Source organism: Pristis pectinata, chromosome 3, assembly GCF_009764475.1.
Source record: "Pristis pectinata isolate sPriPec2 chromosome 3, sPriPec2.1.pri, whole genome shotgun sequence".
NCBI classification, from domain to species: Eukaryota; Metazoa; Chordata; class Chondrichthyes; order Rhinopristiformes; family Pristidae; genus Pristis; species Pristis pectinata.
The window spans coordinates 118,061,046-118,087,481 of NC_067407.1; the positions used below are offsets into that span (position 1 = coordinate 118,061,046).

The following is a 26,436-nucleotide window of genomic DNA, read 5'->3' on the forward strand; positions in this document are numbered from 1 at the left end:
TACACTCTTTCCATCAGGTGTCAAGAGGGAAGCTATGCTGAACAGACATTTTTCACAGTGCATGTTGCTTTTAGCGTTAAAACTCCAACTGCAAATCCCGCCTGCATTTATTTATGTGCTGTGGTCCCTGTGCATTATAGCCCTTTTACTACCTTGTGGTTCATAATACCCTGGCAATGGCAGATGGAGTTTAATCCAGATAAATGTGAGATGATGCATTTTGGGAGTACTAATGAGGCTAGGGCGTACACCATGAATGGTAGGGTTCAAAGGAGTATTGAGCAAGAGAGTAAACTTTCTGTATAATTTCAAAGATCTTTGAAGCTGGCAGCGCAGGTACATAACACGGTTAAGAAGGTATATGGGATATAGGCCTTCATTAGTCGGGGCATTGAACACAAGCAGGGAGGTTATTCTCTAACTGTATAAAACATTGGTCAGACCTCAGCTGGAGTACAGTGCAGTTCTAGTCACCTCATAATAGGAAAGATGCAATAGCACTGGAGAGGGTGCAGAGGAGATTCACCGGGATGTTGCCTGGGATGAAGCATTTCAATTTTGAGGAGAAACTGGATAGGCTAGGTCTGTTTTCCCTGTAGTGGAGGAGATTAAGAGGGAACATGATTGAGGTATAAAGTTATGAAGGATACAGATAGGGTAGACTGCAGGAAACCTTTCCCCATATCAGAGCTAGATAATACTAGAGGACATACGGTAAGGGGTAAGAGATTTAGAGGAGATCTGAGAGAGACCTATTTCGCTCAGAGTGGTGAGTACCTGGAATACACTGCCTGAGAGAGCGGTGGAAGCAGAGTTACTGACAGCATTTAAAAAGTGTCTAGACGAACACCTGGATCACCTATGCATAGAAGGCTCACTAGTTGGCCTGGATGTGGTGGGCCTAACGACCTGTTTACTGATAATGTCGGCAGTGGTGGTGGAGGCAGGTACATGAGGGACATTTAAGAGACCATTAGATAGCCATATGAATGATAGAAAAATGGAGGGCTATGTGGGAGGGAAGGGTTAGATAGATCTTAGAGCAGGATAAAATGTCAACACAACATCGTGGGCCGAAGGGCCTGTACTGTGCTGTTATGTTCTATGTAACACACTGGGACTTCATTTCTTGACAAAGTGTTATTGATTTTCCATTTTCAGTGGGGCAATGCCTGGCCTTGTCTTTTCAAAGCACTGCTATTTTCCTCTGCCAGCTCCTCTGCTTTTCTGCTAGCATTCTGCTCAGATGCACTGCCCAATGCACCGAAAGAAGCTTTAAACACATTTTCACCACTCCTGACTGATATGTAGCCTGGTGCATCTTTTAGATGGGTTATAAATCTAAATAAAATTAGTTTCATTCAGTTACACATAATTACTGATGTAGATTTTATAGATATAATAGTTTGTTTCTATGATATAACTTCTTTGCATAAGCAATTTTTTCTAGACAAGGCTTTGAGCTGGTGTGAATGTGTCTCTGGGCAAGCTGATCTTAACCTTGTGAATTTTTAAGTAGTTTGATTTAAAACTCTTTTGCATATGCCACTTAACTTCTGAATAATGGGGGTATGCAAATTGAATAATATGAATTGATATTGATACCTTGTCGTGTGTTTATAGGTGTGAACCAAATATTGTTTTTATTCAGTCAACTTTGACAAAAACAACTGCAAAAGAGAAAGAAGGAAACAAAAAAGATACTGAGAAATTCCGTCTGTACCATAACTTCAGCAGTAGTATTGGAAATATACATCACCACCAGGTAAGAGATATTTATTAAAGTTTTATAAAGCAATTAAGATGTTTGAATAAAGTAGAAATATTACTACATCATAAAATTGATGTACACAGAGATCTTGGGGTCCAAGTCCACAGCTCCCTGAAAGTTTATAGGGAGGTAAAGAAGGCATATGGCATGCTTGCCTTTATTTGTCGAGTCATTGAGCTCAAGAGTCAGGAAGTTATGTTGCAGCTTAAAAAACCTCTGGTTAGGCTGTATCTGGAGTATTGCATTCAGTTCTGGTTGCCCTGTCATAGGAAAGATGTGGAAGCTTTGGAGTGGGTGCAGAAGAGGTTTACCAGGATGCTGCCTGTATTAGAAGGCAGGTGCTATAAGGAGAGGTTGAACAAACTTGGGTTGTTTTCTCTGGAGTGGCGGTGACCTGATAGAAATTTATAAAAGTATCAGAGCCAAAGATAGGGTAGAGAGCCGGTATCTTTTTCCCAGGGTTGAAATGTCTAATACTAGAGGGCATGCATTTAAGGTGAGAGGGGGGAAAGTTCAAAAGAGATGTGTGGGGCAAATATTTTACACAGATGCTGGGTGTCTGGAATGGGGTGGTGGTGGAGGTAGATATGATAGGGGCATTTAAGAAGCTGTTAAATAGGCACCGTGAATATGCAGAGAATGGAGGGATATGGACTATATGCAGGCAGAATGAATTAGTGTAATTAGGCATCATTAGCTTAATTAGCTCAGTGCAACATTATGGGGCAAAGGGCTTGTTCCAGTGCTATACTGTTCTATGTTCTATAAAATCTTAAATACACATTAGGAGTACAACTATTAAACTTCATATTCGCTGTTAGAATTTCCAGGAAGCTGCTCCTGCTCAATTGTTGCAACTTAACTGGAAAGGTGGGGCGCATCTGTTCATGCACGTAAACAAAGACACATCTTCTATTGAGTTGCCACATAGGAGTAGTTCCACAGAAATTTAGTGGTCTTCTTGTTTACAGTACCAAAATGTAAGCTGATGTATTTGGGTGAACATGACTGCTGTGGTATTGGCCTCCAAGGGCAAAACTCTATTTGGTATATAAAAAAAAATTGAAATTTCTTTTTATTTCTCAAAAGCAACAATGTGATTTTAAATGGAACCACAGGAAAAACCTGTTCAGGTACTGGACAAGAATCCTAAGTCTTTGTAAGGCAGGAGAAAGTCACCGGATAGGGTGGGCAAGACAACAAGGAATTTACCGAGCGTAATGTAGGATTTGTAATATAGATAAGTAGAACTGTGTGGGATATTCGTAGACATCAAATATTTAGATGAATTGATGTGTTCAGAAGACAGAAAGTTAGCCAAGAGAGCATTTGAACACTTGAGCTTGGAATTGATAAAGATCAAGGATGTTTTCAGCACCAAGTTTTCCTTTTAATGTTCAAGAATTGCTGCTTGTCTAATCAACTGTATTAAAGAAAATGCAATTGCCATTCAGAGGTTAATGGAAGCTGAAAATATGTTTATAGCTACAGGAATTTACACTTCTTTGTCCATTTTGGATTGAGAGCAAGTGGTACAGGATAATCTGGCATTGACTACTTGTACTGCTCTAATATTGCTTCTGGATTCACTTTGGTACGTGGTGCAACATCTGTAATTCTTGCACATTTTTTAATGATCAAAGAGCCTTTCTAATTGTATTACAGTGGAGTTACACTTTTATCTGCAAGGTGATGTTGAATTATTCCAACTTTTAGAAATGACTTCACTGCTCATTCAATTTTAGACTTAGTTGGCAGTTAGTCAATCATGGACCACTCTTCAGCATGGTGTCATTGTGGTGCAGAACATTTATTTGTGGGGTTAACAGCATTGTTGCCTGTCCTAGCACCAAATGCCCTTTGAATATTCTGAGAATAAGCAATGAATTTTGTCACTTTTATTTTCCACACACTTAACAAAAGAAACATCTACTTTGGCAGTATGCTGTACTTTCTGTTCTATTCACTTAACTGTGATGCATATAACTGTTTTTGTTACTTTTTTGTTCCATAAAATGTCAAGCCATTTCTGTCACTGGAATGGTGACGCTGATGTCCGTAAATCAGTAGAGTGCCTTGCAGCCATGTAAAACCATTGCGTTTAACATATGTGACATGTCTGAGTTTGCCTATAATTGAATTAAAGATGTCTTAATGACACACAGTGTGCTGTTGTGACAGTACTTTCAGCATCTGACAAATAAAAGAATGTTTATCAATAAAGAAATGTTCTGAGAGATTTAAGTTTCGTTGTTCTTAGATTCACAATAAATGCCAGTTGTTAAGTACTTTGCTTTTTAATTTCCAGTTCCATTTATACTTGGGTTAAAAGAAACTTTCAATGCCTTTTCTCTCTGTAAAACCAATGTAATAACCAGTACTAATTGTGGTTGTTGCAGGATGAGACTCACTGTAAATTTTACCTCCATTTCTGTAACATGACCATAGTGGTGGCCAAGTGAAGACCATACAGAAATCATTGCAAGTCTGTGGCAGGTAGATTTGTGTGTTAAACAGTGCTAAGCATCAAATCTACAGGTATAGAACTATAGTGAAAGCATTTAAGATATTTCATTCTTCTGTCTTAAATTCTCTGTTACATATTGAAAAAAATTCTTTACAAGTAGTACTTGTTTTTAAAAAAAGTTTCACTATCGGCAGTTTGAAGATCAGCCTAAATCCAACTGGCTGTATGATATGAATTTCTTTAATTGGATTTTTAAAAATGCATTTTTGGAATTTTTTCTAGTGCATTATGATGGAATATAGGAACAAACCATTTGTGTTTGTTCCTATATTCTTGCACATGTTACTCATTTCACTGAGTGGATGACTGTAGTTAGGATACAAACCATTCAACCATTTTGTCTTTCCACCCTAAATATCTTTGATTGCATTACCGTCTGTTTCCAGAAAGCATTCAATAAAGTTTCATGTGCATACTTGACTAAAATTTAAATTCATGCGTTCAAGTTGCATGAAGTTGGTTAAGCAATAAAAGACTAGAGGGATCATGGGTTTGTATTCCATTTAAAGGGTGGGGATTAGTGATATTCTGTGAGGATCTCTGCTGCTGCCTGAATGTTGTCATCTTGTCTAAGACTCCCCAACAACCAGAAAAAAATTCATATATATGCCTAGCTAATTGCTTTTAAAATACAAGAAAATATAAGCTTCTTTCCTTCTGTTTTCCAAATAATGCAAGTTTACTTTAAATCCTTCTTCAAAATTTCTAACAGTGTAGCCCTGGTAACACTCTGATAAATATACACCACATTTCTCCTGAAGCAGTATATCCATTCCAAGGTGTGGTGGCCAGAGTGGTTCACAGTACTACAGATGTCTAACCAGAGTTTTGTCGAGCTCTGGCAAAACTGTCACCTCTTTATTTTCAAACCCTCTCTTTATAAAGGCCAGCATCAATTTTTTTTGCACTTGACTAATGCATTTTATTGATTTGTACATATAAACTCTATCTCATTTGACTTTTACTGTATTTAGCTTACCTACACATCCCTAATCCATCCTTTTGTCCAAAATTGTTACTTAATCTTTATTGCAATCCAACTGCCATAGTTTAGGCCATGCAAACTCTCAAGGCTTTTCCCATAGTGGTCCAGAGGCAGAGTGAACCGACAGGCTTGGCCCTACAGCAAGTCTCTAACTTTGGCATCAAATGTAAAAACCCAGCACTTATAGCAGTTGAAACGACTGGAGGGCAACAATTCCATTCAGAACCACTGATAATAGCCCCATATATAATCAATGGATTGCTGTAAGAAAGGATGAATTGTAATAACTTTTGCTTTTGTGCAAATTAATAATGTGTTAATTTGAAAAGAACAAAGTAATCTGTTAATCCACACAAGAAAGAATAGAGTTTTGAATTATATCACTACTGGTGCTATTTTCAGACAATCTATATTGTTAGCATTCTTGCTGGATCGTATGAACAGAGTTTACAAACCCAGGAGATTTATTAGGAAAACGTCTAGGATGATATGTCATTGCTTGCTACAATATTGCAAAACTGTAGGGAGCTGAAACATTAATTCAAGGCTCATCTGCCTTAAAGTAGATGGAAAATATGCATGGAAATTTGACTTAGAAATTTAAAAAACGCTAGTCTGAGTAATGGTAACCATCATTGTTGTAAAAACCCATCTGATTCCCTGGTGTTCTTTAGGGAAGAAAATCTGCCATCCTTACCTGGTCTGAGCTACATGTGACTCCAGACCAAGTCATGTTGAGTTTATTGTCATGTGCACAAGTGCGGTGAGGTTCAGTACAATGAAAAAAAAATTGCTTGCAGCTGCATCACAGGCACGTAGGTACAGACAACAACACAGCATATAAATTGTACATAAAAATTACACTACAGTTGAAAAAAATACTGTGCTAAAGCAAGATCTTGGTGCAAGAAAAACAAGACACAATCCAAGACATGTCCACAGTAGTGCAAGGGGTGTCCATAGTGTTCCATTGCTGAGGTAGGGTTAGGGTTGTGTAGCTAGGTTCAAGAACCTGATGACTGTAGGAAAGTAGTTGTTCCTGAACCTGGTGGTGTGGGACTTCAGGCTTCTGCACCACCTAGCTGCCTGTGATGGACTGAGCTGTGCCCACAACTCGTTGCAGCCTCTTGCATTTCTGTACTTTGGAATTCCTATACAAGGTGGTGATGCAACCAGTCGAGATCCTTTCAACAAATATAGGAGTATTTGGTGACATGCCAAATCTTGTTAAGCTTCTAAGAAACTGGAGGCACTGGCTTGCTGCCTTCATGATTGCAGCCTTGAGGTGCACCTGTGTTGATGATCAGTGAGGAGGAGGTGTTGTTACTGATCCATACTGATTGAGGTCTCCCGATGAGGAAGTATAGGATCCAATTGCAAAGGGGGGTATGGAGGCCCAGGTCTTGGAGCTCAGTGATAAGTTTGGTGGGGACAATAATGTTGAATGCTGAACTGTAGTCAATGAACAGCAGCCTGACATATGCATTACTGTTGTCCAGATGATCCAGAACTGAATGGAAAAGAAGTGAAATAACATCTGCAGTTGTCCTGTTGTGGAGATAGGCAAATTATCAGCCTCTGTACCTCCCTTTGCAACTGGATCCTTGACTTCTTCATGGCAGACCTCAGTCAGCACAGATCGGTAACAACATCTCCTCACTGATCATTGACACAGGTGCACCGCAAGGCTTGCGTGCTTAGCCTCATGCTCTACTCTCTTCACTTGCACAACTGTGTAGCTAAGCACAGCTCTAATACCATCTATAAATTTGCCGATGACACCACTGTTGTTGAGTCATTTGTCCTATTTCTGACGAGGCAGTTATAAAAATGGAAAATGTATGTTAAAAATGTCAGTGAACAAATAAAAAAAGAACTATTTTGAAGAGGAGCAGGAGTTATTAATTGTTTACTGGCTTGTGTTTATTATTTGATATTTTTAATGTAAAAATTCCATAAGAGTATATTAATGTAATTTTCTTTGCCTAAACATTGAAGTCAAAGGGTCAACATCCCCAAAACATTTTTTTTGATAATTATCACAAATTTTTTTGGGAGCTCGCTATGTTACAACTGCCATAATTCCTGCTTTGAAGTGATGATTATATTTTAAAAGTACATCATTGGGTGAAGTGAGATATGCTGTCAGTTTCGCATTACAGGTTATGATTCTTCACTTCCATAGGATATGCAATTTAGCAAACAATTGAAAATTAAATAAAACTCCTTGCACATCTGTGGTAGGTAGATTCATTTACTATGAAAGATAATATTGAAAACTTATTTAACAATCAGATGTATTTGCTTGGCGTCAAAGCCAGTTCAAGGATGAAGGTTTTAGAAATTTTTTGTAGTAAAAGTTCACATCAAGAAACAATTGGAGAAACCTTTTTTCCAAAGTGGGACTAGTCAAATAACTAATTAGATTTGGTATATTAAATAGCCAGACTCTGTTGAAGCAGATCCTTAGAAATATTATATGATAGTTTGATTTAATTTAATATTTGTCATTTTTATATCGTCAGGTACAGAATTATTGTGCACTTCAAATAGAAGCAGTGTTTAAAGAAATAATTACATGTTCAAACATAACTGCACCAACTATGTTTTGTTTAAACTTGTTTTATACATGTTTTTTCAATAAAATTATATTTTTTTAACTTGGTATTTTTTAAGCTGTCTTTATCCTAAGAGTACTGCCAAAACTAAAATAGTACTTGATCCTAATTAAAGCAGACTGTACAAGGTTCTGATGTGTTCTCTCACCCCCAGTGCAGTCCTCCCTGAGGCAGCTGCCACCACCCTCACGTATGAATACAATTGATATCAATTTTTCAGAAATTATCAGCAACTGTTGTGAAGTTACCGATGACATTTTAAGACTTGTGTCTCAGCAACTGTAACAAGAGACACTTGTCATGTAAAATTCAGTTCTTAATCGAGAGGAAACCCTTTGTAGTTCGTGTGTCAGATTATCTACTGATAGAATCTCATCTTTGGTGCTGAAAACAGAAAAGCTTTGTTCTATTTTGCAAAATGATATTTTTGTAGACCAATTTATTTTTATCTAAATTGGCCAAAAGGAAGCTTTATGTAACTCTGGATTTGCAGTTAACTTGGTCATTGAGTGAACGTTTTATTCTCTGTTGGATGATTATATTGTAAGGTCAACAAGCTTTCCAGTATTTGACCAATATAAGCTGATATTTTGCAACACGACATTTTATCTTAAGTGACTTAACCTTTCACTCGTGAAGTGTTGCTGTAATGCCAGTCTTAACACCATAGTTTCTGAAGTGTTTTTTAACAATTGCCTTGAGTAGTGGTATTTTTGTCATTGAAAATATCAGCTGGAAAGGTCTCCTTATTAAAATATTTTCTTCCTACTGCTGTATATTTTTAAATAATTATTTTGCCATCTGTCTCCTGAAAATTTTTTTGTTCTCTCTGTTTGAAGTTTGCAATAGAACCTGGTAGTAAAGATTATAGTCTGTTGAATGTATGTACACTGGCAATAGAGCCTTTTTGTTTTGAATGAGTGATGGGGATGAATTATTTTATGTCCACTGCTGTTTTCCTTGGCTTTAAAATGATTGGTTAATGTAATTTGTCATTGAATGGGTTTTCAGTCCCAAAACAATTCTGATCAGAGTTACTATTGACATCCTAAGTGATGTGCTTACTTATGAAATTCTAAGTATTGTGACCAAGGTAGTTTATTCCTCCTTTTCCACTGTGTTCTGTCTGCAGCTTTTGAAATGATTAAGTCTGTCATCCTCCTCTGTCTCTTCATTGTCACTCAGTTGGATGAGGCTGAGCTCACATTCTGATCAAGTCTATTAATTCTTAACCAGAGAAAAAAAATTATCACAGGTTTCTCTTTGCATGCCCACAAAGTTAGCTTTCGTGTCCTACTCTTTCCATTTCTCCTGTACATTCTGCCCCTTGACAGCATCATCCAAAAATATACACCAACATTTTATGCAACCCACTTTCCTCACTAATTCCTCTCGTGGCTCTTCCATCATCTCTAAATTGTTGGATTGTTCATTCAACATGCCATACTGAATCAGTAGAGGTTTCATCCAACTAAACTTTAGAAAAACTGAAGCCACCATTTTAGATCATCACAAACTCCATTCTCTTGTAACTGACTCCATTCTTCTTGTCTGGAATTGGATAAAGCTCCCTGCAAGAGCAAACTACTGCAGGGGCTATAGAAAATACTGGAAATACTCATCAGTTAAAGTAACATCTGGAGAAACAAAACTGACATTTCAACCTGATGATCTCTTTAGAACTGATAAACAGAAAAAAGGAAAAGAGCCTAACTTGGTGTTCAACAGCATTGCCATTAATAAGCCCTCCATTAGCAATATCCTGGTGATTAAAATTGACCAGAAATCCAACTGCACCAGTCACCTAAATTGAAGCAACGCCCACGTTACGAGGGTGTTGCATTCCTAGAAAACGATCCGTATTGTGATTTTTCCATAGCACATTGTCTGCGCATGAGTCAGAAAACATGAGTTGGAAAATGATTAATTTTGTTTGTTTATTTTTTCCACAGAAGTTCCATGAGAGCGAATTTTATTCCATATCTCAAATTTTTGGGTAGTCATTTGTGAATTCTGTAGGGGCAAATTTCCATTACCCAAATGGCCAAAACACAGGGGTAGCCTGTATTGCAACTACAAGAACAGTTCAGAAGCTGAATATCCTGCTATGAGAGAGTTGCCTCCTGCCTCCCCTAAGCCTTTCCAGCATCTTCAAGGCACAAGTTGGATAAGTGTATGCCCCAGCCCCCCTCCTGATGGCTCTAGCTGTACACCTTCCCACATTCCTAACATCCCCACCCCTGGCTGAGGTAGCTTGATTGATATTGCATCCACTACTGCAAGATTCACTCTCTTCACCACCAGTGCACCACAGAACAAGTATGTGTCATTACAAAATGAACTGCAGTTACTCACAAAAGCCTTGTCGATGGGATCTACCAAACCTGCAACCTGTACTACCAAAAGAATATATCTACAGGTTCCCCCTCCAAGTCGCATACTATCCTGATTTGGAAATATATTTCTATGCCTTTGTCATCACTGGGCTTGGTTCATTGAACTACCATCCCAACAGCACAGTGGGAGTATTTTCACCAAAAGAATTGAGGCAAGAAGGTGCTTCTCAACTAACTTTGGAGGCAATGGGCAGTAAATTCCAGGCTTCTCGGTGATGCCTTCTAATAAAAGAATGAAGAACCAAGTCCTGTTCTTGTAACACCACTCAAGACACGCTCATCGTGTGGAAGGACTGGAAGGCTAGCAAGATGTTTATGCTGTTTAAAGAGGGAGATGGTGCAAACAGTAAATACAGGCCAGTTAAATTTGCATAGATCGCGAGCAAATTATTAGAAAACACGTTAGGTACAGAGTAATCATCGTTTAGAAAAATGCATGTTAATCAGAGGTAGCTCAGATTTGTTAAGGGGCATTTATACCCAAATCCCTTGCTAGTTTGACTTTTTAGAGGAGGTAATGAAGCAAGCCAATGAGGGTAGTGCAATCAATATAGTCTATATGAAAATTATGAAGGGTCTCACTTGGCTAATCAGGAAAGTAAAAGTTGTGGAATACAAGGGAAAGTGGCATATTGAATCCAAAATTTCCTTAGTGGCAATAAGTAAAGAATTTTTTGGTAATAAAGAATAGTGGTACTAAATAAAGAAGTCTTTGGTAATTGAAATACTGTCCATGAGAGTTCTGTGGTAAATCTCTTGTTTTTTTTCTGGTTTATGTCCATAATTAAATGCAAATATAGAAATCATGATCAAGAAGATGGATGATTTAAAAATTAAGAGGAAAAACCTGCAAAACGATCAGTAATGGACTGGATAAATGACAAATAGAATTCAGTTTTGACAATTGTAAGATAGTGCATTTGCTGAGGGTAAGGGTATACAAGAAATGATAGGAAGAGAGAGACTTTGGAAGTCGTAACCTCAGGTCCCTGAAATTCTGTAGATAGATAGATTAGATAGTTCAGCAAGTACTTGGGATCCTTCCCTTTTTTGGCTGAGGAATGCAATATGAGTTGCAAGGTCATGCTGGAACTATGTAACACTACAGCTGGAGTGCAGTGCAGACTTCTGGTCACTGTAAAACAGTAAGGCTGTGATAGGCTAAGAAAGGAAAATGTACAAGGGAGAATTAGGGGCTGGAGAGGCATTGGCTAATCTGGCTCGATAGCAGGTTTGTTTGAGGTGTATAAATATTTGGCCCATTTAGGGGGAAATGTAAGCTTCTGTTTTCCTTACCAGACAGATCAATAAGTAGTGTTCATAGATATAAGGTCAATTTGTGGAAGGATAAGAGAATAGTTGAGGGAGAAAAAATAAGTTTTGGAGGTCAGGAAATAACTATCTGAAAAAAAAACTAGTAGATACAGAAAGCCTTATGATTTCTTTTTCTGATGAGTCGTAACTTAAGAGGCTTTGGACTGATTGCTGAGAATTGTGATCAGTCAAATTTGTACTTTATTGGCTGTATAGACACAAAGTACATATTGCAATTTCAAGTTAAGCAAGGCTTTGATTTTAACATGGAGACGCAAGCGACTGCAGATGCTGGAACAAGGAGCAAAAAACAAGGTGCTGGAAGAACTCAGTGGGTCAGGCAGCATCAGTGGAGGCAAAGGGATTCTCAACGTTTTGAGTCAAGACCCTGCATCAGGACTTTGATTTTACATCCTTGATTGAGATTCCTCCATGGCCTCTTTCATTTCTTTCTCTTTAATCTCCTGCAAGCCTCTGACATATCTGCTCTTGTTTAATTCTAGCAACTTAATCATTTTCAAATTTAATTTCTCTGTCAGTAATGATTGTCTTCAGCTGCCATGGTTCTACACATGGAATTCTCTCCCTATTCCTCTTTATCTCTCCAACTCTCCTCTGAAGCAGTCTACTTTCTTGGCCAGCTTTCAGTTGTCTGTCAAACTTTGTTTGGTAACAATCACATGAAGTGGCTTGGCACATTCTCTGAAAGAAAATTCATTGTACAAACCCATGTTGTTTCTGCTCTTGACTTAACTCATTTTCTGCTGAAATCCTTGTTCATTTGATCAATCTCATACCTAGGTACCAGCTAAACCCATCCAAAGTTCATGGCCTTATCCTCACTCTCAAGTTTTTGCCATCCATTTCCTGATCTACATTGATTCAATCTGGTAAATTCTCATCAATCCCCTTTTTTTTTGCTTTAACTTTCACCAAACAAGGTCCCAGGCTCCTTAGGTTCTTAGTTCTGGACTTCCCTCCTTATTCTTTATTTTCATTAGCTCTTTGAAATATATTACTTCCATAAATATTTTGCTCACCTATCCTAAACCGTGAATCAGAACCATATTTTGTCAGAATTTTACAGAGGGGTGTCGCGTTTGTTATTTTAAAGGTAAGGTGTGGCTGATTTATTTTATTCCTATCCTTGAAATTGTCCTGCTGTGTTCCATTTATGGGTTTCATTGCCAATGACTGGTGATGTTTGGAAGCAGTAGAAGGCATTTGTACATTTACAGTATTAAGTTATTAATAATAGGATTAACTGGATATTAGTGGATACATGGGACTGATTTGTAAATGCATTAAGAGGTTCAGGGCATATCTTAAACTTTAGCTTTCATGCCCCCTCCCTCCGAACAGAACAGAAGTAGTTCCCTTGGTTCTCACCATTCACCCCAGAAGCCTCTGCATCCAACACTTCATCCTTTGTCATTTCTGCCAGTTGCAATGGGATCCCAGCACCAGCAACATCTTTCCCTCCCCACCCCTTTCTGCTTTTCACGATGACTACCCTCTCCCGGACTCCCTGCCTCCTTCCCCTCCTCCCCACCCACCCCTTTCCACCCCCGGTACTTTCCCCTGAAACCATAGGTGATGCAACACTTGTCCTTCACTTAATCCCTTACTACCATCCAGGAAATTAAACAGCCCTTCCAGGTGAGGCAAAGATTCATGTGCACCTCCTCTAACCTCATCTGCTGCATTCAACGTTAATGTAGCCTCCTCTACGTCGATGAGACCAAGCATAAACTAGGCAAATGGTTTGCAGAGTGCCTGCGCTCTGTCAGCAATGGCCATCCTGAGCTACCGAATGTATGCCATTTCAATTATTCTTCCCATTCCCACACTGACCTGTCCATCCTCTGCCTTCTCCACTGCCAGGGTGAGGCCCAATGCAAACTAGGGGAACAACACCTTGTATTCTACCTGGGTAGACTACAAGCCTACAAGCAGAAGGCATGAACATTAAGTTTTCCAGTTTTAGGTAACCTTCCCCCCCCCCCCCCCCCGGCCGGTGTGTTTTCCCCCTTTTCCCCTGCTTTTTCTTTCCTTCTGATCCTCCTACAGTCCTCCCATTGCTGTCCCCTTTCCCAGCTCTTCATCACTCATCTTTGTCCCCCTCCCCCTCCTGCAACACAGTTCATCCACATAAGATATCTTTATTAGTCACATGTACATTGGAACAGTGAAAAGCATCTTTTGCGCAGAGTGCTCTGAGGGCAGCCCGCAAGGTTCGCCATGCTTCTGGCGCCAATTTAGGATGCCCACAACTTCCTAATCTGTACGTCTTTGGAATGTGGGGGGAAAACCAGAGCACCCGGAGGAAACCCACGCAAACCCCCACCCCCATGTGGTTCTGGTTCCATCTGCCATTCACCTCTCATCGAATGGTTCCCATTCTCACCTCCCTTACTTATCAGATTCCAGCACTGCTAGCTATTGTTTTCCTGCTTATCACCCTCCAGCAGCTGCCTCTCCTTTTTTTTTCCTTCTGCCTCCATCCATCATCCACCTGCCTCTGTCTCCTAACTCCACCCCTCCCCTTTCCTACCAAGCTTAACCTGCCCATCATCCTTCACCCCACCTCAGTCCACCAATCACCTCGGTCTCACCATTCCGCCTTGCTCTATAGTGGCTATCTCCACTCTTCATCCTGATGCAGGGTTTCAAGCTGAAACTTTGACAATTCCTTTCCCCCAAAAGATGCTGCTCAACCCGCTGAGTTTCTCCAGCAGATTGTTTGTAGGTTTTTGATCTCTTTGCAGCTTGATCTGCTTTCTTCAGCAGTATATTAGGAGAGTAGCTGAGCAAATAGCCCTTTGCTGTAAGTGACATAGTACAAAAAGGCTGGTCAGTTGTTGGTGTATTGCCATAAGCCATCAATAAAAAAATGCTTCTTGTATGTGAAAATTATTGATGTTCAAAGTCAAGTTTATTGTCATATGCACAAGTACAGGTGCAATGAAAAACTTCCTTGCAGCAGCATCACAGGAACATAGCATCAGAGACACAACATTCACAAGAAAAACGTAAATTACATAAAAATTATACAAAAATAATACATTCGTATAACTTGTATAGGAACAAATAATTTGTGCATTTTTTGTGGAAAAATAGGATATTTTTTATTTTATTTAGTATAATTTTGCTGAATTATTTATTAAGTATTAACTCATTAAAATGGAAGATTTAAGAAGTTTCTGTGTTACCATTAGTGCCAGCAAATGGTTTACCTCATAGATTGGTTCAAGAACAACAGTTTTATTGTTTTACTGATTTAAAACAAAATAGTGGTACTTGGGCAGTAAATTGCACTTTATTGATGAAGGATGGAAATAGGTAGAATTTATCAGAGAATGTTGTGCAATATCCAGTTGTATTTCGCTGACAGCACACACCCACTTGGCTCATCCTTTACTGTTATCTTGCCTCATCATTTTCCATTGTCTACTTCTACACTTAACTTTCCATAAAATTACCTTCCTTAATTGATTATATGCAGTATGATTTACCATAAAACATCAAGTGTGTGCTTATATATAAGGAGACTTGGTAAGTTTTTCTTTTGGGTATTTTATGTGTCATCTGTCTATGCTATTTATGTTTGCACTCAGATTCTGGCCATTAACCGAGGGGAAAAATTGAAGATTCTGACAGTGAAGGTCAGCATTCCTGACAGAGTCAAAAATGTGTTCTGTGGATGGTGCATCAATGAAAGGTCTGTCTACGTAGTAATATAGCTAATGTTAAACCTTACTTTGTATTACTATCCCTTTTGTAATTATTTACCTCCTCAAGTTGTTCTGTTTCTGAGACTCCCACAGCATGCTCGGTAGGGATGTCATTTTAAATATGAGGATCCCTGACCTGTTTAGGCCATCTGCATATAGTAGACTTGTCTTTAGATTCTCCCTGTCTACCTGCCTGTGGGAAAGTGTCTTGTATTTCCATATGATGGAGATGACATTAAGCAGTGATTGGAAAAGAGAACTTCATGGGTGAATATGCATTAATGCACCAAAATACAGCAGCCAAGTTGCCAATGTGGTATATGGTTTGTGTGAGTACAGGGATCATGTTTTTTTGTATCTATTGAAATGTGTTCAAAATATTGATTCAAGTGCAGATTGTTAAAAAGGCATTCAACAATGCATTCTGTTGGTTTCATGGATATTTTTCGTGGATTTAAATTCCACTTGATGTCGAACTTCTTCAGACTTGTGCTGGACTTATTTAAGCTTGCAGTAAAAGTCGTGCACATTTAATAAGGACATTTTACAATGGTTACAAATATTTTAATCGCTTTCTCCCAATCTAATTCCATTTTATATGTTATCATTAAGCTCTGGTGTTCCTAGATAAGATTTCTTTATTAGTCACATGTACATTGAAACACACAGTGAAATGCATCTTTTGCATAGTGTTCTGGGGGCAGCCCGCAAATATCGCCACGCTTCTGGCGCCAACGTAGCATGCCCACAACTTCCTAACCTGTACGTCTTTGGAATGTGGGAGGAAACCCACGCAGTCACGGGGAGAACATACAAACTCCTTACAGACAGCAGCCAGAATTGAACCCTGGTTGCTGGCGCTGTAATAGCGTTACACTAACCGCTACACTACTGTGCCTGTAACATTATACCTAAAACTCAGTTCATGAAAGAACTGGAAAAATAATGAGCATCTTTGTATCTCTTAAACTGTTGGTACTGTAGAGAAGACATTTATAACTATGTAATGTCATCACTAGTAAATTTACACAAGATCATAAGAATTGTTGGATGAAAATTATGAAATATCCTGACTTTGCCTTCTGGCATCCTGGTAGTCACATGACTAACTAAAGCAATCAGAACCTATAAATTATTTTACCATTGATCCAACAAAGACACAACGAAAATCCCAGCAGAGAAGAGCTCTAAATCTAATTTACGCTTTTCCCTCTCAGTGTGCCATGCCTACCATATGTTGTATCTCTTCCATGATCTAATACTCATTCTTTATTTGGGTGAAGAAACTAAATTTAGATCAAATCTCACTTTTTTGCTTTTGTCTTAAATGTTGAATATATGATAGAGATTGCTGACAGTCAAGGTATCATCTGTGGCTTAGAGGATACATTGACTGTCAGCAATCTCGACATGTAAAATCGTCAATTTTCATACCTTGCTAAAAGTATTTGAAAGAAAATCTTTACCAAATGCTTATATTGAACTGTATGTTTGAACCCTATTCTAGATGGAGACCTCGTGGTTTTGCAAGGCCTGAATTGATGAAGCTCTTGAAGGATTCTGCTGAAGATTCATATAAACGACTCATTTATCCACTTCTGTGCAGAGAATTCCGGTAACAATTATTTTCAAAATTTTTCCAAAGGAGATAAAGGTTTAGGTAGTAATGAATCTTTAGGTGTAATTTTTAATTACAAACCCAGCTGCTTTAGTATCAGTAAGCTACTTGATAATGAAATACCACGCTGGTTGCAACTTGTACCCGTGCACTTTCCAGCAAAAGTTCTGATGGAGTGAGGAAGAGAAGCATTAACCTTAACTACTTTTCTCCTAGACCCAAAGTACGATGTTGCATTTGAGGAAGGGCAGCATGCCATTTTCTTTCCTAATCGTAAACTGTATCTGCCTGTTATCTTCAATTTTTGATCATTCTTTTCACTAATACTTGTTTTGTGCAATATAGAAGAGATTGCTTTTACATTCTTCCATTAAAATAAATAACATTTTTGCACATTATGCTGCATCTGTCATCTTTATACCCTCTAATTTAAATGCCATGTATCTCTCTGCATATTCTTTGCAATCTCCTCACACATTTACACAATATGTCTGAATGGCTTTCTTTTCATGTAGTCAAACAAATGTGCAGGTGCCAATATGTGGAGAATTTTTTGACCCTAAATTGATAGGCCACCATGCATCGACCTGGTTGCAGGAAGTTCAGCAAGGATCAAGGTTGAAGCCTTTGACTAACTGCCATACTCTCTCATCACTTGGGTTCAATCATTTAGAAGTTGAAGTGGAAAGTGATCTTTGTTAATAAGGTTAGAGCTGGTTGGCATAGTGAATATTGAATTACAGAAGTAAAGCCAGGCTTGTTATGACATTGTGTGTTTTCACTGTTCTGTGTAACAATAGAAATTATATTGAATTGCATTGAAGATTTTTTTTTCATTTCTGAATTTTATGGAAAATAAACCAGCTGCTTGGTTCATACTTTTCCATGACTCCTTATATAGTCACCGTTGCAGACGTCAGAACAGTCTTTCGGAGAGTGAACCCACAGAAATCATCTGGTCCGGATGGTGTCCCAGACATGTCTTCGGATCCTGCACAGATCAGCTGGCAGGGGTTTTGCAGACATTTTTAACTTCTCCCTATTTCAATCTGAGGCTCCCATCTGCTTTAAAAAGATAACTATCATCCCGGTACTTAAGAAAAATGAGGTAATGTGCCTTAATGACTACAGCCCTTGGCTCTGACATCCATCATCATGAAGTGCTTCAAGGCACATATCAACTCCAGCCTCCCAGACAGCCTCGACCCACTGCAATTCGCCTACTGCCGAAATGGCAGATGCCATCTCCCTGCCTCTACACTCATCTCTGGAGCACTTGGACAGTAAAGGCACATACATTAGACTAATGATTATTGACTACAGCTCTACCTTCAATACTATAATTCCAAGCAAACTCGTCCCCAAACTCCAAGACCTGGGATTCAACACCTTCCTTTGCAACTGGATCCTTAACTTCCTGACCAACAGACCGCAATCATTAAGGATAGGCAGCAACACCTCTGCCACAATTATACTCAACACTGATGCCCCACAAGGCTGCATCCTCAGCCCCCTACTCTACTCCCTATACACTCATGACTGCATGGCCAGATTCTGCTTTAACTCTATCTACAAGTTTGCAGATGACACCACTGTAGTGGGCTGAATCTCAAATAGTAATGGGTTGGAGCACAGGAAGAAGATAGAGAGCCTAGTGGCATGGTGTCATGACAACAGCCTTTCCCTCAAAGTCAGCAAAATGAGAGTTGGTCATTGACTTCAGGAAGAGGCGCGGTGCATGTGCTCTTGTTTACATCAACGGTGCTGAGGTTGAGAGGGTTGAAAGCTTCAAGTTCCTAGGAGTGAACATCGTCCTGGTCCAACCATGTAGACGCTACAGCCAAGAAAGTGCACCGGCACCTCTACTTCCTCAGGAGGCTAAAGAAATTTGGCATGTCCCTTTTGACCCTCACCAATTTTTATCGATGTACCATAGAAAGTATCCTATCTGGAGGCATCATGGCTTGGTATGGTAACTGCTCTGCCCGTGACCGTAGGAAACTGCAGAGTGTTGTGGACACAACTCAGCACATCACGGAAACCAGCTCCCCTCCATGGACTCTATCTAAACTTCTCGTTGCCTTGGTAAAGCAGCCGGCATAATCAAAGACCCCACCCACCCTGGACATTCTCTCTTCTCCCTCCTCCCATCAGGCAGAGGGTACAAAAGCCTGAAAGCATGTACCATCAGGCTCAAGGACAGTTTCTATCCCACTGTTATAAGACTACTGAACAGTCCCCTAGTATGATCAGATGGACTCTTGACCTCACAATCTACCTCGTTATGGCCTTGCACCTTTTTGTCTGCTTGCACAGCACTTTCTCTGTAACTGTAACACTATATTCTGCATTTTTTAATTGTTTACCCTTGTACTACCTCAATACACTATTGTACTGAAATGATCTGTATGGATGGCATGCAAAACAAAGTTTTTTTTTACTGTACCTTGGTATATTTGAAAATAATAAACCAGTTTATAGCATATAATGTCTGTGAAGGATACACTGGTGGGTGGGCACATGTAAGATTACTTAACCAATTCAACCAAATGGTTTTGTTGGGAATCCATGGTCACTCCATTGAAAACCTTGATATGAGGCAGTGATGCTAAATTCCTCATTGTAAATAATGCACAGTCGCATCATGCAGGTCCTGCTGACATTAAATTTACAAGATGTCTGCTCTGAATCTTAAACATGTAATGACCAATTTTTGAAGCCTAACTTCAAAGTCAGCTGAAACCCATGCACTCTGCCCACTGAAACCATGATCTACAAGTATCTATAAAGTACTCCATAAATTAACTCTAACTAGTTTATTGCCTTTATCCTTTAAACTGTCTAAGAGCTTGTTTTCATAATATATTAGATATACAGCATACCTTGCATGTTTTTTTATAAATTCAGACTTTTGTATCATAATTTTACACTTCTGAAGAATTTCTCTCTTGACACTTTATGGACACTATAGAAGAAGAGAAATACTGAAGTTTATATTTTGAGGCTTCTATTTTGTTTGAATAACGTATTCATTTAATTTGTTAATGGAGTTAATACTTTGATTTTCCTTTCTTTCAAGCTCCCTTTTGACTTCAAATGCTGAGAAAGAATCAATTGCAATGTTTGGGAGAAACCTTCGACAGCTTCTTTTGATTAATCCTGTTCGTGGCCGGGTTCTGATGGGAATTGATCCTGGCTTTAGGCACGGCTGTAAGCTTTCAATCATTTCAGCTACCAGTACGTACAAAATCTTTTTTCTTTGGAGGTATTTGCTAACTCTGTCTCTATGAATATGTTTTACACAGTTCAAAGCCTTAATATTTTATTTTCCATTATTAAGATGCTGTTAAGATACACAATGGAACAACATAATCCACAGAATTTATCGCATTGTGGGATTGCAGGCCATAAAGTGCAATTTTTAATTTATTGTATACTGTTTGGATAGCCTCTGTCAGGATATAAATGTGTTAAATAGAAAACAGCTGCTACTATATTGCCACCCTCACTGAGACCAATTAACAGCATGGATCAGTGATTTCTCTGTAACATGCAGCTCAGCATCTCTTCGAAACAGTATATTTGTCTGTTGAGTCTTTTGGGTGGAAAATTTTATTTTATTAAAGAGTTAGAAGGTATGAACATCATCAAGATTGCTGAAGAATTATTAGGGTGTATTTGTATAGAAATTCCAACTTTGATCCCTGTTAAATATGCAAATTAGATCCATGGAAAACAATGTTGTTTATAAAGGTATAGGATAAAAATGTTGCTTAAATTTCAATATGCATGATGATTTCCTGTTTATTTACTGTCTTTTCAGAAGAATATTCTGAGAAGGTTATCTGTGTCTTTACCCACTCAACCCTCAAAAGTTTTTAAATTTTTCATTGTTTAAATATGTTGTTTCTCCGTGAATTATGCCTAATACAGTATGTATGCAAAAATAACTGCACAGCCAAATTAATAGCTAATTTAACATTGAATTTGCTGTGCCACAAAGTGGTATTTCTTATTGTTATTCAGGGTTACAAGTAGCAAAGGTGTGCCTAAATTGAAGTTGCATTATACAGAGCTTTAAGATATAGTTTGAAGGTACATTAGATAGCACTGGGATCACAATATGTAATCAAACTGTAACTGTTCATCCCAATGTAAGAAGCATACAAAGTTCACGTTGCTTATAATTATCATTTGAGTAACCATCCAGCACTTATTACACTGCTGATTACCTTGCTGTCTCATTGCAGAGCTCATTTTACGTGAGTTAACCATTAAATCAATTAGCCTTAAAGGTGACACAGGAGACTGCAGATGCTGGAATCTGGAGTAGCAATCAACCTGCTGGAGGAACTCAGTGGGATCGAGCAGGGTTTCGGCCTGAAAACGTTGACAATTCCTTTGTCCTCACAGATGTTGCTCGACTTGCTGAGTTCCTCCAGCAGATTGTTTGTTATCTTTATAGGTGAGCCAAATTATAGCTGGAGCAGATGGTGGAAGTCATTCCACTAATCATAGCATTTTATTCAACAAGATGGCAGAACACCAGCAGTGACAGGTTCCAGTGCTGCACTTGAGACCATGTGTAACAAGGTGGAGAGGAGGAGATGTGTTATTTGTGCAGGGTAGGAGGCCCACCAGGCATGATGTGCTAGGGTAAAAGTGAGAGATAAAGGAGATGAGTTGGAGGAATGCAGCATCAAAAACAAATCATATGAACTCTGTTTTTCAGGAGATCTTCAGTCTGCTATGAAATAATGTCTTAATTATTTTAAAAAATGACTTCTATCAAAGCTCAGCACAGCACTTCTGTTATTTCTTGCTTCCTTGGGGATGGAAAAGTTTAACAATTACTGTTAAAGTCTATAATTACTTAACCAGTTCAATTAAGGATACATTACAACTATGTTTTTATTTAATAAATTATATTGATGTTTAAAGTTCAATGCTGTGATCTGTAATTTTCGAAGAGAAAGTGAAAGAGGACCTTGTGATACTATATGATAAAATTGAAATATACTGCGGAAGATTGTTTGATTCCTATGAATTTATCTCTATCACAACAAAAGAACACACACAGTAATATAGTGCTTTCAGCTCAGCACAGGATTAAACTGAGACATGAAATCAAAAGATTTTGAGAGAAAAAACATTACTGAAGGAGTAGTGTGATTAAAGGGGGTGAGGGAATGTTCTTGGACAAGGGGGAATGCTTGGGTCAAATTAAAGGAAAGCAGCACAGCTAGGCTGTGACTATTAAAGTACTTATAAACTGAAGTGTTAGCTGATGTACAGATCGATGTGGCTATAGAGGAACTATTGGACTACATCGGCTGGGAGCTAGGTGTAACAAAGAAGGTTAAAAAGTTTCATTTTACTGTAAGGCTTTCAAAATGTCAGAGGATTACTTTTACAGTAAAGTTGTATGAGCTGTTCAATTGAAGATGAATGCTGCTACATAAGCTCCAACGTGCAAGTTCTTTTAACAGCATGCCTGGACTTGAGTGCATGATCTGCACTGATACTCCACTGCTTGAGGCAATAAATCAAGGTGTAAGTTAAAGATCCAGTGGCCTTGTTCAAAGAACAGGGATTTGTTCCCACAGCCAATGTCGCACAACAAAATGTAGCTTTTCTTATCTGCTTGTGAGATATTGATGCAAAGTACACATGTAATAATTTCCGCATTCGTATGGAGTTATTGAGGTAGTATTTTGCAACATTTAAAATGGTATGAAAACAGTTATTTAAATATTATTTTATTCTTTCATGTTCTATTTCATGTCCGGCAACGCTGCTTGCATGTTCTGTTTTATGTGTAATTTGATGATGCAGCAGTTTGTATCAATACAAATATAAGCTGGAGGTGTAAGATATGGAATACTTCAATATTGGATTTAATGAGAGCCTATTCAATATTTCAAACCTATTCTGTTAGCTTAAGGGAATTACTTAAAAATGGTCATGCCACGTAGTGTAAGATCTGGCCAAAAATCCAATAAAGAATTATCAATCCACTTGAAACAAAATGCCCAAAGTCACATGTTACAGAGCATAATAAAGGCACTTGTATAATTACAGCACAACCTTCTTTGCACAGTGACAACTTGAAGTTTCAAATCCTTAACATTAGAATATTCTGGTTTCCATGATCCTTTGATCTCTCTGTGGTTAATGGCAAATCGCAGAATGATGTGAAAACATTGATGGCTGTTTTGTCATGGAGGGCGCTGGAGTTATGTTTGATATCTGAAAATGTTTGTAATCCTATTGACTAAGTGATTTGACCTCGTGTTAACCCTTCTGCTTTTGTTCTAGGCCAGATCCTTCACACTGATGTGTTGTACCTATTTGGTCAAGGAGCACAGAATGCCGCCGAAAGGTTAAGGCATCTACTTCATAAATACAGGTACAACAGTTATATCTTACATCTGCCTTTGTGACTTCTGGTTATGTACTTTGATTGCCAAATGATGACGTAATTAAAAGACTTTGACAGAGTAAATCTGGAAGCTGTCATCAACAATGCCCATTACTTACTGATAACCTGTTCACCAATTCACAGATTGGGTATCACATGGCCCACTTGCTTACAGACCTTATCACAGCATCGATCCAAATGTGGATTAAAGAGCTAAATTCTAGGGGTGAGGTGAAAGTGATTGCTGTTGATATGAAGGCAGCATTTTGACCAAGTGCGTCTTCAAGGCAATCTGGCACAACTGCTGTCAATGGGCATTGAAAAGCAAACTCACCAATGCCATAGGTTGATAAATAGCAAATAACATTTGCATCACAAACTGCCAGGCAACAAGCTTCACCAACAAGTTAATGTCTAACCTATTTTTGACATTCAATGGCATTATCATGAAGGAGTCAATATCTTGGTGCTCACTATTGGCCAGAACTATAACTGGACCAGCCATATAGATCCGAGGCTGTGTGTCCTGCAGCAAGTGGCTCGTCTCCTGACATCCCAAGGCCTTATCACCATCTACAAGGCAGAAGACAAGAGGGCATACTCTCCACATCTAAACAACTTTCAAGAATCTTGACATCATCCAGGACAAAACAGCCCACTTGACTGGCATCTCTTCAACCATCCTGAACATTCATTCCCAGCACTATGAATGCACCTTGACTGCTGTGTGTTGCATCTAAAAATGTGGTGCAGTCATTTGCCCAGACTTACTTCCTCAGCCACTTCCAAACCCATGACCCCGATATCAAAAAGGACAAGGGGAGCAGGCATATGCAACACCCCCTCCACGTCTTCCATCATGACTTGGAAATATATCATTAGTCCTTCATTATTGCTTGGTTTAAATCCTAAAATTCTCTTTCTACCAATGCTGTGGGAATACTGCAGAAGGACTTGGCATTTCAAGTAGGTGGCTCACCATCTTCTTCAGGGCAATTAGCAATGGTCAATAAATGTTGTCCTTAGACATAAGAGATTCAGCAGATTCTGGAGCAATACACACAAAATGCTGTTGGAACTCAGCAGGTCAGGCAGCGCCTATGGAGGGAAATAAACAGTTGACGTTTCAGGTCGAGATCCTTCATCAGGACTGGAAAGGAAGAGGGCAGAGGCCAGAAGTAAGAAGGTGGGGGGAGGGGGAGGAGCACAGGCTGGCAGGTGATAGGTGTCCAGGTGAGAGGGGAAGGTGGGGGAGGGGGGATGAAAGGGAGTGATGTAAGAAGCTGAGAGGTGATAGGTAGAAGAGGCAAAGGGCTGAAGAAGGAGGAATCTGGTAAAGAGAGGGCCGTAGACCATTGGAAAAAAGGAAAGGAGGTGGGGAATAGATGGGCAGTTCATGAGGGTGGTGGAGGGGAAAGAGAAGTGGTGAAGGAGGACAAAGGGGGGGAGGGGAAAAGAGGGGATGAATTACTGGAAATTGATGTTGAGGCTATCAGTTTGGAGACTACCAAAGTGGAATATGAGGTGTTGTTCCTCCAACCTGCATCTACCCTCAACGTGGCAGTAGAGGAGGCCATGGATAGACACGTCAGTATGCGAGTGGGATGTGGAATTGAAGTGGTTGGCCACTGGGAGATCCTCGCATTTGCGGCGGACGGAGCAAAGGCACTCGACAAAGCGGTTACCCAATCTGCGTCGGGATCTCAACGATGCAGAGGAGGCCGCACCGAGTGCAATAAATGACACCCTTGAATTCACAGGTGAAGCATTGCCTCACCTGGAAGGATTGTCTAGGGCCCTGAATGGTGGTGAGGGAGGAGGTGTAGGGACAGGTGTAGCACTTTGCATGGTTGCCAGGAGGATCATCAGTGGGGAGGGACAAGTGAAAAGGGTGGGGGGGGGCAGGGGGGGAGATGTGCCTCATGGTGGGATCCCATTGGAAGTGGTGGAAGTTGCAGAGAATGATGTGTTGGATGTGGAGGCTCATGGGGTAGTAGGTGAGGACAAGGGGAATCCTGTCCCTGTTATCCTTACTTATGTTTTCCTTACCAATATGTCCAGGTCTCAGAAAAGAATATAAGATAAGAAAAAATGAAAATTTTGTTTATTCATATGACTGGCTCATCTGTGTCCACCTGAATATTTTATATATTTCTTTACTTCATATGTCATTTGTATGGTGAAATGAAAAGTGATAAGGTCACAATCACGTTTAAAATAGGTGATAATAAAAATTAATGCTTAATAATTTAAAACAAAAGAGAAACTTGATATGACCCATACATCCTGGAAGTCATAAAAATAGAAATGCTGATGATACTCAGCAGGTCAGGCAGCATCTGTGGAAAGAGTTAACTTTCATCATAAGGTTATTTCTTTATTACTGCTTGTGACACCCTTTTGATAAATGTTCATTGTTATAAAGTGTTAATTCTGTTTCTTCAGAGATCCACAGAATTTTGATTTTATTTCAGATTTCCAGTATCTTGTAGCTTTTTGCTTTTCATTCTGAAAGTCATATTGTTGGTTACTTGTTCAGTTGAGTATTTTGCCAAAAATATACAGAAAACCACAAATATCTGAGTATCTGACGGCCACCAATAGGTGCCAAAACCTGTGACCTGACTGAAGATAAGTTTGGGTGAAGTCGAATAAAGATCCCACCATTATGGTGATTGCCAAAGATATGTGCAATTCCAATATAAAGATTAGAAAAAAAAAGGATGCTGTTGTAGAAGTTAAGTGAATGGTGGGAAAAGAAATGCCATGAAGGATGTAACTAAACTATTTTGTGTAAAATACTTTGGTAAATATAAGTAAGTTGCAGTTCCCTTTATTTTCAGTATTATAACTAAATGTTTAAAATGCAACTAAATTTAATGGAAACAAGCTCATTTCCTATGAAATTTATGTCTTTGAAATCCAAATGTATCTGGCCATGGTTTCCTGAAGAAAGCACAGGTTTTTGGAACTGCAAATTAATGATTTATTTAGAGTTGTTCTTCTGTAGAGACAACCTGCAGAAAAGACATTCATGTTAGTGTGGTATTCT

At 39.0% G+C, this 26,436-nt stretch overlaps 1 protein-coding gene across 1 annotated transcript in view; it reads left to right on the forward strand.

Annotated features, from left to right (window-relative positions):
- Positions 1–26,436, forward strand: part of srbd1 (S1 RNA binding domain 1) — a 236,699-nt gene that overhangs the window by 33,920 nt on the left and 176,343 nt on the right. The window contains exons 10-14 of the mRNA XM_052013214.1: positions 1,624–1,765; positions 15,229–15,332; positions 16,853–16,960; positions 20,043–20,200; positions 23,282–23,372. Of these exons, the coding sequence (XP_051869174.1) occupies positions 1,624–1,765; positions 15,229–15,332; positions 16,853–16,960; positions 20,043–20,200; positions 23,282–23,372 (603 nt within the window). The remainder of the gene's footprint in view (positions 1–1,623; positions 1,766–15,228; positions 15,333–16,852; positions 16,961–20,042; positions 20,201–23,281; positions 23,373–26,436) is intronic.